This window comes from Mandrillus leucophaeus, unplaced genomic scaffold (genome assembly GCF_000951045.1).
Source record: "Mandrillus leucophaeus isolate KB7577 unplaced genomic scaffold, Mleu.le_1.0 Scaffold106, whole genome shotgun sequence".
Lineage (NCBI taxonomy): Eukaryota > Metazoa > Chordata > Mammalia > Primates > Cercopithecidae > Mandrillus > Mandrillus leucophaeus.
In genome coordinates, this window is record NW_012098765.1 from 77,573 (window position 1) to 89,564 (window position 11,992).

The window sequence follows — 11,992 nt, forward strand, 5'->3', positions numbered from 1 at the left end:
TCTACTAAAGGACTTGCTAATTTCAAATCATCTTTGGCATCTTTCTTTGAGCATGTGATCCTGCTGGAATTCATGGCACACCTAAAATTTAATTGGTTATCAAGACAAATACTACTATCAGCAATTGATCTTAGATGTTTGGACTATCAGTAAAACTTTCCACTTATGACAACATTTTAATGTTTCCCCCAAATCTTTTTTTGTTTTGTTACTAGAGTCAGAACATAACATGAGGTCTAAACTTCTGACAACATTTTATGCAAAAATTACAGTATTACAAATTGAGCATCCCAAATCCAGAAATCCAAAATCTGAAATGCTCCAAAATCCAACACTTCCGACCACTGATGTGATGCTAGAAAGAAGTGCTCACTGGAGCATTTTGGATTTTAAATTTTTCAGAGGTAGGATGCTAAACCAGTATATCTACGGCAAATATTCCAAAATAAAAAAAAGTTAGAAATCCAAAACACTTGGTTTTAAGCATTCTGCATATGGAACACTTTATCTGTATGAACTATAGGCATGAAGCTGTACTGGAGATCTCCCGAACCTCCTCATCCTGCGTAACTGAAACCGCACATCCACGGAACCATGCCCTATTCCCCCGACCCCAGCTCCTGGAAACTATTATTCTACTCTCCGATTCATTCTGGAATCCACTGAGATGAGGTACATAGAGTAGTCAAACTCACAGAATCAGAGAGTAGAATGTCTAATGAGAGAAAGTATCTGTAAGACTTCTTCCCAAACATTGGTCTAATAGCCACCAAACCCGTGTGGTCCATGAGGGCCAGATTTCCGTCATCACTTCAAGTTCGGTCTTTCCACCAATCAGTTCTGCATTTGCAAACATCCACATGTATTTCTAGAAAGATACACATGGTAATCACCTGCCCTCTACAGGGGGAAGGGAACATCAGGGATACAGGACAGGGAACGTGGTCTTGGTCCAAAGCTATCAGCTCTTGCCTGTCGCCTTCACTTTTTGTAGGTCATCCCATGGACTCTGCTCTATCTTTAGAGATCACTGGCTCAAGTCAGTTCACTATGAGACAGCTGGGAATACTGCCCCAACTTCTGGCTCCACTGCCTGATGACTGAACTGACCTCCAGGCTTGACTCTGGTCTCCCCTGTGTTATTTCTGCTGAAGTACACAATCACAGGCCAGGCTTCCCAGTACCCAAAGGGTTTAAGGACAATGCGAAGTTCCATCATCTATCTCTAGGATGTCCTTGGAAAGGGAATGTGCAGAGAAAGCATACCTTGGGGGACAAAGTAAGACTGAAACTAAGAAGATTCCAGCACTGCATGCTCCAGGTGAGGACCCCAAGGTGGGCTAGGCAGGCAGTTGGACAGGGAGGGACTCAGAGAGGCACCAGGGGCTGTGACTGCTGGTCCCATATCTTTCCATGACCCAATGCTGCTGTTCAATTCACACTTGAGAAAGTCTGTGCTTCTCCCACATAAAGCAGGCAGCCTCACAATCTCTGAGCCCTCAGATTGCCATGCATCTGTCTTGTAACACATAGTCCTGCCATGGGCTTTTAAGGACTGGGGTAGGCTGAGAGGTGGGAAAGGCTATCTCTGATTGAAAAATGTCTTTGGGGGAATCAAAGGTGCCACACAGGGAAATCTTCTCTCTGTTATCTGCACAGTGGAGACTCCCAAGCCCTACATCTCCAGCAGCAACTTAAACCCCAGGGAGGCCGCGGAGACTGTGATCTTATCCTGTGATCCTGACACTCAGGATGTCAGCTACTCGTGGTGGATAAATGGACAGAGCCTCCGTAACAGTCGCATGTTGCAGCTGTCCAAAAACAACAGGATCCTCACTCTATTTGTTGTCACAAAGGATACTACAGGACCCTATGAATGTGAAATGAAGAACCCAGTGAGTTCCAGCCGCAGTGACCCAGTCACCCTGAATCTCCTCTGTGAGTATCTTCTGTTCCTCTGTGAGCCAGGCTGCCATCCCAAATACACATGGCCAGAGGCCAGGCCTCTCAGTCCCTCTCAGGTGCAAGTACGGAGACTTTTACCCCTGGACATCAAAGCTGGCCATGACTACTAAGAGTAGGCTTATACTTGATCAACAGTGGGAGAGAAAAGGCTGCTCCTGTCATGGGAGAATCAGGTTCCACAGCTTATGATAGGAAAAACAGGTGAGCGCCTCAGGCTCCAGACCAGTGAACACAGCAGGGATTTGGCTGGGACTTTAATGTTGTGATTTAGCTCACAGGGTCACTGTGACCCTTCCACAGACCAGGATTTTCCCTTCCCTTTGACAACATCAGCTGTGACTTTATTCTCTTTGCTCCAGATGGCCTGGATGCCCCCACCATTTCTTCTTCATACACCTATTACCATACAGGGGAAGTCCTCAAGCTCTCCTGTCTCACAGACTCTCACCCACTGGCAAAGCATTCTTGGCTGATTGATGGGAAGTTCCAGCAATCAGCACAAGTCTTCTTTATGCCCCAAATCACTAAAACATATAGAAGGTGCTATATCTGGTTCATCCATAACTCAGCCACTGGTGGAACAAATCTCATAATCAAGAGGATCATAGTCCCTGGTAAGTGGATCTCTGGAGCATTGGCAATATGTTTTCCAGTGAAGCCTATCTGGCTATCAGGGAAGAGCCGTGTGTCCTCTGCAAAGGGAGAGGGAAAATCAAAGTCCCAGGACAGGTAATATGTTTCTGCTTCAAAACCACCAGCTTTTGCCTGTACCCTCCACTCATTCTAGATCATTCTTTAGAGTATGCACTAACAATGAACAATGTGAATGGAAATTCTTTCTGAATTTCCATTCACATTAACATCAAAAAGAATAAAATATTTTGAAATAAGTTTAACCAAAAAGGTCAAAGGATTATACCCTGAAAACTACAAAATATTACTGAAAGAAATTAAAGATAACATCAAGATAGGGAAAGACATTTCATTTTCACGGATTGGAGGAATCAATATTGTTAGGAAAGCAATACTACCCAATGTGAGCTCCAGATTCAACACAACTCCTACCAGAATCCCAGTAACATTTTTTGTAGAATTACAAAAATCTGTCCTAAATCTGACCTGACAGGCTCTTATTAATGATGGCCACAAAAGAGACACTGAGAAAAAGATGCAACCATGAAAAGTTGTAAACTTTTGATGACATACAAAATAGCAATCAGCCTCTCTCACATATCAAAGCCTTCAAAAATATACGAGTGCAGCATGGCCAGTATGGAATTGCCCAAAAACTAATCACAAAGCTAGAAATGTGGTGAGAAAAAAAAAAAAAAAGAGCAAGAATTTATTTGGCTTATCACCTCCCACTTTGGCATACTAATCTGATACTGAAAAGAAATGTTCACTGGAGCATTTCAGATTTTGAAACCTTCAGATTTGGAATGCTAAACCAGTAACTGCACGACAAATATTTCAGAATCAAGAAATGTCAGAAATTCAAAACACTTTTTGCCCGAAGTCTTATGCATAAGAAATACTCAATTTGTGAGAATTGTAGGCATCAAACTGTACAGCAGATCTCTAGAACCTCCCAGTCTTGTATAACTGAAACTGCTCACCCATGAACAACTTCTGATTCTCCCCACTCCCAGTTTCTGGCAACCAACAGTCTCTTCTCAGATTCACTCTGGAATCCACTTACATGATGTCCCTAGAGTAGTCAAACCCATGGAATCAGAGAGTAGAGGGTCCAATGAAAGAAAATATTCAAAACTTCTCCCCAAATTTGTCTCATATCCATCAAACACACATGGTCCATGAGTACCAGATATCCAGCACTTCATTCCCACCCTTTCCACCAGTCCGTTCTGCTTTAGCAAATGTCAACATGTGTTTCTGGAAAGATCCGCATAGTCTTCACCTGTCCTCTGCAGGAGAGGAAACTTACAGAACCCAAAACAGGGAACATGGTTCTGCTCGCAAGCCACCAGCTCCTGCCTGACCCCTTCACTCTTTCTAGATCACTCCTTGCACTCTGCTCTATCTTTGGAGGTCACTGGCTCAAGTAAGTCATCGTGAAACACCTGCAGAAAACTGCCCCACCTTGTGCCTACACTGCCTGATGACTGAACTGACCTCCAGGCTTGACTCTGGTCTCCCCTGTCTTATTTCTGCTGAAACATCCAGTCCCAGGCCAGGCTACTCAGTATCTTCAGGGTTTCAGGACAATGGGAAGTCCCATTATTACTCATCTCTAGAATATCCTTGGAAATGGAAACTGCAGAGAAATCACATCTAGGGGGGCAAAGTAGGATGGAATTTGGAAGGGGCCCAGCAGTTGCACATTCCAGGTAAGGAACCCAAGGTGAGCCAGCCAGTCAGCTGATTAGAGAGGGACTGGGAGGGGTACCAGGGACTGTGACTCCCACTGATGTATCTGTCCATGACCCAACACTGCTGCTCAATTCACACTTGAGAAAGTCTGTGCTTCCCTAAGACAGAGCAGGCGGCCTCACAGTCTTTGAGCCCTTAGATCATCATGCATGTGTCTTGTGACACATGCACCAGCTATTGACTTTCAAGGACTCAGGAGGGCTGAGAGGTGGGAGATGCCAACTCTGATTGAAGGATGCCTGTGGAGGAATCAAAGGTGCCACACCGGACAATCTTCTCTCTGCTGTCCACACAGCAGAGCTGCCCAAGCCCTACATCACCAGCAACAACTTCAACCCCATTAAGAATAAGAACGCTGTAACCTTAACTTGTGAACCTAAGACTCAGGACTACACCTACATGTGGTGGGTAAATGGTCAGAGCCTCCTGGTCAGTCCCAGGCTAAAGTAACCCGGTAAAAACAGGATCCTCATTCTACCCAGTGTCACAGGAAATGATACAGGACCCTATGAATGTGAAATATGGGACCGAGTTGCTAGCATCTGCAGTGACCCAGTCACCCTGGATGTCCTCTGTATGTTTGTTTCCTCTGTGGGCCAGGCCACCAGCTTAAATCCAAACGACCAGAGACCAGACATCTTAGTCTGTCTCAAGTCCACTTACAGACAATTTTATTTCTGGGCACCTGAGCGGGACATGACTCCCTGCCCTGGGAAAACCTGGGTAGGCACAGCCTTAACGAAGAATATAAGGGGAAGGGATGCTCTTGTCATGGGAGACTTGGGGTCTACAGCCTGTGATAGGAGAAACTGGTGAATACCTCAGGCCTTGTCTCAGTGAACACAGAAGGGGTTTGGCTGGGACTTGAGGGTGTGTCTTGGCTCAGGGGGACACTGTGTCAATTTAAGAGACCAGGAGCATCCCCTTCCCTTGGACGACATCACCTGTGGCTTTATTCTCTTTACTCCAGATGGTCCACACATCCCCAGCATTTTCCCTTCATTGACCGACTACAGTTCAGGACAAAACCTCTACTTGTACTGCCTCACGGACTCTAATCCACTGGCAGAGTACACTTGGACGATAAATGGGACGTTTCTGCAAACAGGACCAAGGATCTATATCCCCCAAATTACTACAAAGCATAGCGGGCTCTATCGTTGCTCTGTTCGTAACTCAGCCACTGGCAGCGAACGTTCTACATTCAAGACGATCAGAGTCTCTGGTAAGTGGGTCCCTGCATCACTGGCAATAGGGTTTTAGGTGGAGTCTATCTGACTTTCAGAGAAGAGTCAGGAAAACATTTTAATTCCCAGCCTGTGTCCCATGGGCAGAAGCAAATCCTACATTCTCCTCCTGAACCCTCCCAAATTGTCTCTACAGACTCTTCTCCTTGTTTTCCTGTTTTCTCATGGCTGACTTTGCGTTCAGTCTGACAAGGGTAGGGAGGGGGCTTTGTCAGCCCTGAGCCCTATGTGGTGGAGGAGACTTCACAGAGGGACAAGAAGGAGAGTCCTTAAGGCCACGTTGCTTCTCGCTGTCACCAACACATCTCTTTCTTCCACGTCTTTGTTTCCTTTTACCTACTCCATGAGCTACAAGGAACATCTGAGACTTTGAAACAAGCTCACATTTTTCCCCCAAATGAGAGGAGGAAGCCCCTTGGATGAGGGAGGAGCAGCTCAGACTGCTCCCTAATCTGCTCTGGGCTTCTCTGGTGACTGGCCCTGCCTGACTCCACCTGGGGTGAGACCAGCATGTGTGGAGAAAGAGCCCTGGTGACCTGTCCTGAATTCGGCTAAATCGAACTGCCAGTTGAAGTGAAGCATAGGCTGCAGGGAAATAAGAAGAGAGGGAGCCTCGGGGAAGACTCTTGAGCTGTGTCCTGGCTCTGAAGTCACCGGCTGTATGAGGCTGTGGGCACTGCATGTGGCACACAGCACAGAGGACAGTGAGTGATGCACACTTGAATAAATAGGGAGATTCACCTCTGGGGGTCTGCATGGCAGGAAAGGGGCAGTGAAAAAAGTGTGTATTTATAGAGTGTAAGACTTCCAGGACACTTTATATATATCTAATACAAGACTTATCGTTAACTATTTCTACGTGTGCAATTTAGTGTTGTGTAACCATCACACTATCCATTTCCAGAACTTTTTCCTTTTACCATATTAAACCTCTGTACCCAATAAACAGTAACTCTCACTTCTTCTCCCCCTATGCCTTAGCACATACCATTCTACTTTCTGTCTCTATGTAACTGGCTATTCTATCTTGTATAAATGGAATTATAGAATAATTATCCTTTCGTGTCTGGCTAATTTCAGTTAGCATAATGTCTTCAAGGTTCATCCACTTTGCACGATGTATTGGAATTTTATTCCTTGTAGAGGTTGAATAACATTTCGATGAAGAGATATACCTCATTTGCCTACCCACTTATCTTTCAATGGACTTTTCCGTTGTTTCCAATTTTTGGCTATTGTGAGTAATGCTTCTCTGAACATCAATGTGCAAATATTTGTTCAAATTTCCTTCCATTCTATAGGCAGTATGTCCAGAAGTGGAATTGCTGGATCGAATGGTAATTTATTGTTTAATTTTTTGAGAAACAGCCACACCACTTTTTACAGTGGCTGTAACATTTCCCATTCCCATCAGCAATGCACTAGAGCTCCAATTTTTCCATCTATTTGAAAACACTTGTTTTGTGTTGCTGTCATTGTTGTTTTTCAAAGCCATCCTAAAGTGTGTGAGGTGGTGTCACATTGTGGTTTTGATTTGCATATCTCTACATATTCATGACGCTGAGGAACTCTGCATGGGCTTATTGGATATTTGCATATCTTCCTTGGAGAAAACTCCGTTTTAATCCTTTGTTCATTTTTTAATTGGGTTTTTGGATGTTTGCTGTTGTTGGCTTGTAGTTTTTCATGTATTCTGGAAATTAATTTCTTATCACACTTATAATTTGCAAATATTTTTCTTATTTCATGGGTTGCCTTTTTACTTTCTCGATAATGTTCTTCAATGTATAAAAGGTTTTGATTTTTATGAAGTCCAATTTATCCATTTTATTTGTTGCCTATGCTTTTGTTGTTACAACCAAGAAATCGTTGTGAAATCCAGTATCATGAAGTTTTTCTCCTGTTTTCATCTAAGTTGTGTAGATTTTGCTCCTACATTTAGATCCTTGATCTATCATGGGTTAATTTTTGTATATGATGTCAGGTAAAAGTTCCACTCATTCTTGCCCTGGGATATCCAGCTTTTCCAATATCATTTGGTGAGAACACTGTCCTTTCCCCATTGAACGATCTTGGCACACTCAATGAAAATCATTTGGCCATATATGCAAGTATTTCTTTCTGGGCTCTCTGTTCTATCTTATTAATTTCTAAGTCCTCCTTTATGCCAGTACCACACTGTATTGGTTACTTGGGCTTTGTAGTAAATGCTGGCATCAGGAAATATGGGTTCTCCAGCCTCATTCTTCCTCTTCAATGTTGTTTGTCTCTTAGAGTCATAAGATTCAATACATATTTTAGGACGGATTTTTCTTTTACTGCAAAAATGTCACTGAGATTCTGATAGGAATTGTATTGAATCTGCAGCTCATTTTGGGTGGCATTGTCCTACTGACAATAGTGGGTCTTCTAATTCATGAAAACAAAATGTCTTTCATTTTATTGATGTCAACATTAAGCAATATTTTATGGATTTCAGGTATTATCATTTCACCTCTTTGATTAAACTTATTCCTAAATATTTTCATCTTTTTGATGTTAATAAAAATTAAAATGTTTTTCTTAATTTCCCTTCAGATTGTTCATGGTTAGTGTGTTGAAATACAACTGATGTTTGAATGTTGATTTTGTATTGTGCAACATTACTGAATTCATTTATTAATTCTAATAGGTTTGTTCCATCTTTAGGATTTTCTACATATAAGTTCGAGTCGTCTGTGAACAGAAATAATTTTACTCCTTTCTTCCAATTTGAATGTCTTTTTAAAAATTCTTGCCTAATTTTCCTGACCAGACAATTCAATACTACATTGAATAGAGTTGTCAAAAGCAGCATCCTTGTCTTGTTCCTGCTCATACAGGAAAAGCTTTCAGTCCTTCTCCATTGAGTATGATGTTAGCATTGGGTTTTTCACATATTGCCTTTATGTTGAGGTAGTTTCCTTCCATTCTTAGTTAGAATGCTTTTATTATGAAAAAATACTGAATTTCATCAAATGCTTTTATTGATTCGTCTTATTACTGATTATAGTTCTATTCATAGTTTTGTGTTTTTCTAGGAACTTATCTATTTCATCTAGGTTTTCCAATTTATTGGCATACAATTATTTACAGTACATTCAGAATCATCATTTTATTAGAATTGGTAGTAATCACTTCACTTCATTTTCTTTTTTCTTTTTCTTTTCTTTTTTTTAAGAGAGATAGAGATGCTCTCACTTTGTAGGCCAGCCAGGCTGAAATACAGTGGCGTGATTGTGGCTTACTGCAGCCTCAACATCCTGGGCTCAAGCTATTCTCCTTCTTCAGCCTCCCAAGATACTAGGACTACAGATGCATGCCACCATACCCAGCTAATTGGTTTTTAAATTTTTTTTGTAGAGGGAGGGTCTCCCCAGGTTACCTACGCTGGTCGAAACACCTGGCCTCAAAAAATCCTCCCATTGTGACCTTCCAAAGTACTAGGATTAAAAGATGACCCACCATGCTCGGACTCCATTTCCATTTCTGATTTTAGTAATTTTAATTTTCTCTCTTTTTTTCTTAGTCAGTCTAGTTAATGGTCATCAATTTTGTTGATTTTACTTTGAAGAATCAACTTTGGTTTCATTAATTTCCTCTATTCTTTTTCCATTCTCCATTTTATTTTTATCCACTCTAATCCGTATTGTGTCCTTCAGTCACTGTGCTTGGGTTTAGTTTGTTCTTCTTTCATATCCTGAAGTAGGAGAGAGCTTGCTTCATACCATTCTTTTAAAGGTTTCATGCAGCTAATGAAACAAGATGCCACACACAGACGAATCAATGTCAGCTGCTATATTACTACCATCATCATTAGCCTTGAGGTCAAATAGTCCTAGAATCAAATCTCAGATCCACCTATTACTAGCCATATGACACCAGGAGAGATTTTACACTATTCTAAACTTGTGTCTTTTCATTTTCAAAATGGAAATAATGTCTACCTGACAGTGTTAGTGTGTGAATTAAATGAGGTACAGGTAAAGTATTTAGCACAGGACCTGGCACATAGGACGTACCTCTCAACAGTACCTATTTCCATATGTATATAGAAAAAGAGGTTCCACATAAAACACTAGGACATGACTACTGACTACTTGTGGTAGAGAAAGGAAAAAAGCTAAGTGCAAAGAATCAAGTCTGGTCTGTTACTTTTTACCAACTGAGATGTATCCATTTTGGGATTGGACATATGAGATAATTTATCATGGAAGATACCTGTGAGGGAATGTGGGGCAGGCGTGAAGGTAGTATGGGAGAACCCACAGACCCCTATGCAAAGTTGACTTCTGTGTAAAAGAAAGAGAAAGAAGTTTTAGGTATCAATGCAGTTCTAAGAGAGTTTCTGCAACGCTAATAGGGAATCCTCCAACCAGTCACCCATTAAAGTTAAAGAGAGCCTCAGAGAACTAGGCTTGCTTTCGCGCCCTTGCTGGGAGCCTGTGGGAAGGAAGCTTTCTGTGCAAAGGAGGTGGTGAATTTGAAATGCACTGACCTGGGCATTCTGTCAATCAGGTCCCTGCCATGGACACCTGGCAGGGTCTGATTCATGGTTGCCACCACAGAGACACTGAGAAAAAGATGCAACCATGAAAAGATGGAAAGGTGGAAAGTTCTAATGACATAGAAAATAGCAATCAGCCTTTCTCACATCTGAAAGTTTTCTGAAATATCTGAGTACAGTAGAGAAATGACAGAGGACTGAGCACCAAACTAGAAACATGGTGAGAGGGGAACAAAACTGCAGGAATATAATCATCTCCCATCAACTTTCCAACAGAAATAATGTATTCCTTGAAGAAACAGTTATAGAATACCTCATGTTACATGATTGTTCTTGAGGCTCCCCCCTGTAAAATAACGTCACCTCCATTCCTTCTTTTCTTTTCTTTCCATGACAGCTCGTTCAGGAATAGGACCTGCATCCTGGTCATAATCCGATATAGCAGCCGTGATGTCATTTCTGTATTTCAGGAAGACTGACAGGTATGATGGCCTTTTCTCTTGTCCTGTTTCCTGCAGAGTTGACTGCCATGCTTGAAGGGAGAAGACTTATTTGCCTGTATCTGGGACTGGATCTCCTCCTTCCTCCACCAAACTCCTGCTTCTCAGCACTAATTCCTGCAGTTCCCTTTCTCCCTGGCCTTTATGCTCCCTGTACCCCACTGTCTTTTAGACATAATTATCTCCAGCCTCTGCTCATTTGTTTCTCAGATTCAAATGAGAAACACAATTTCACATTGTGAAACCCTCTTCATTATTTTTCACATCTCTCAATAGTGTAATTCTCTCCATTCCCATAAAGCTCAACCACTTCTCAAAGTGCTGCTTGACTTCTTGTCTCCAGACTTTGAAACCTTCCTTGCATAGGACTACCTTTCTAAAATCTAGTTAATTCACTTAATCAGGAATCTCCAGGCATCTCCTTTACCCTGTTTGGTAACTTCACATTTCTTCTATTTACTAATCCTTCTCACTTCCATTACCTCTACTTCCTAGTATAATTTCTACATCCTAATTAGAACTGTCTTCCTACACATCCCTGTGCCATCACCCACACAGACATAAAATTCTTAATTCCAATGCTATGCCTAAAAACAGGATGAACTCCCCTCCACCATCTGCACTACAGACTTAACCACAACCTTCATCACAAGCAATCTCTGACCTCGTGGAGAACAAAGACTTTAGGGTTAGCCTGTGAACCTGAGACTCAGAACACAACGTATGTGTGATTGAGACCTTTTCCTGATGACCAATTCACGTGTTCAAAAAAGATATAGAAACGAAGAAAGCAAGGTCCCTACCCCAGGAGACATAAAGCCTAAGACAGGAAATGAGACCTGAAAATAATCATGATACCAAAATAGAAAAAAGTGAAGGCCACAATAAACCAGAGAAATCTGATGTGAAATATAGCTACACATTGGAATCACTGGAAAACATTTTAAAAGTGGATGCTCAAGCCCCATGCATTAGCAGGAAATGGCGTGAACCTGGGAGTCGGAGCTTGCAGTGAGCAGACATCATGCCACTGCACTCCAGCCTGGGCAACAGGGCAAGACTCCATCTCAAAAAAAATAAAAATAAAAATTAAAAAAATTAAAAAAATTAGTATTCTAAAAACTATGAAATTTCTGGAAATCAAATATGTTATCAGTCATCGTGTCATATGCCACAGAAGTAACTAGATTTCTATGTGAGCTGTGTCTTTACTATAGTCAACCTAATAAAAACCTCATTAGATTTTTAACCATAGTCATTTTAAATCTTTGTAATTTCCAGACAGTTGCTTTGATTCTTCCTTGAAGTATTTATAATCCGCTACAGTCCAAAATTGCTTTTTCTTTGAGGAGATATATGGAAAA

The 11,992-nt window shown here is 41.7% G+C and overlaps 1 protein-coding gene across 1 annotated transcript in view; it reads left to right on the forward strand.

Moving 5' to 3' along the window:
* The window catches only part of LOC105541610 (pregnancy-specific beta-1-glycoprotein 8-like), a 76,685-nt gene extending 71,066 nt beyond the window's left edge, over nucleotides 1–5,619 (forward strand). The window contains 3 exon segments of the mRNA XM_011982721.1: nucleotides 1,660–1,938; nucleotides 4,652–4,930; nucleotides 5,327–5,619. Of these exon segments, the coding sequence (XP_011838111.1) occupies nucleotides 1,660–1,938; nucleotides 4,652–4,930; nucleotides 5,327–5,619 (851 nt within the window).
* The last annotated feature ends 6,373 nt before the right edge of the window (nucleotides 5,620–11,992 follow it).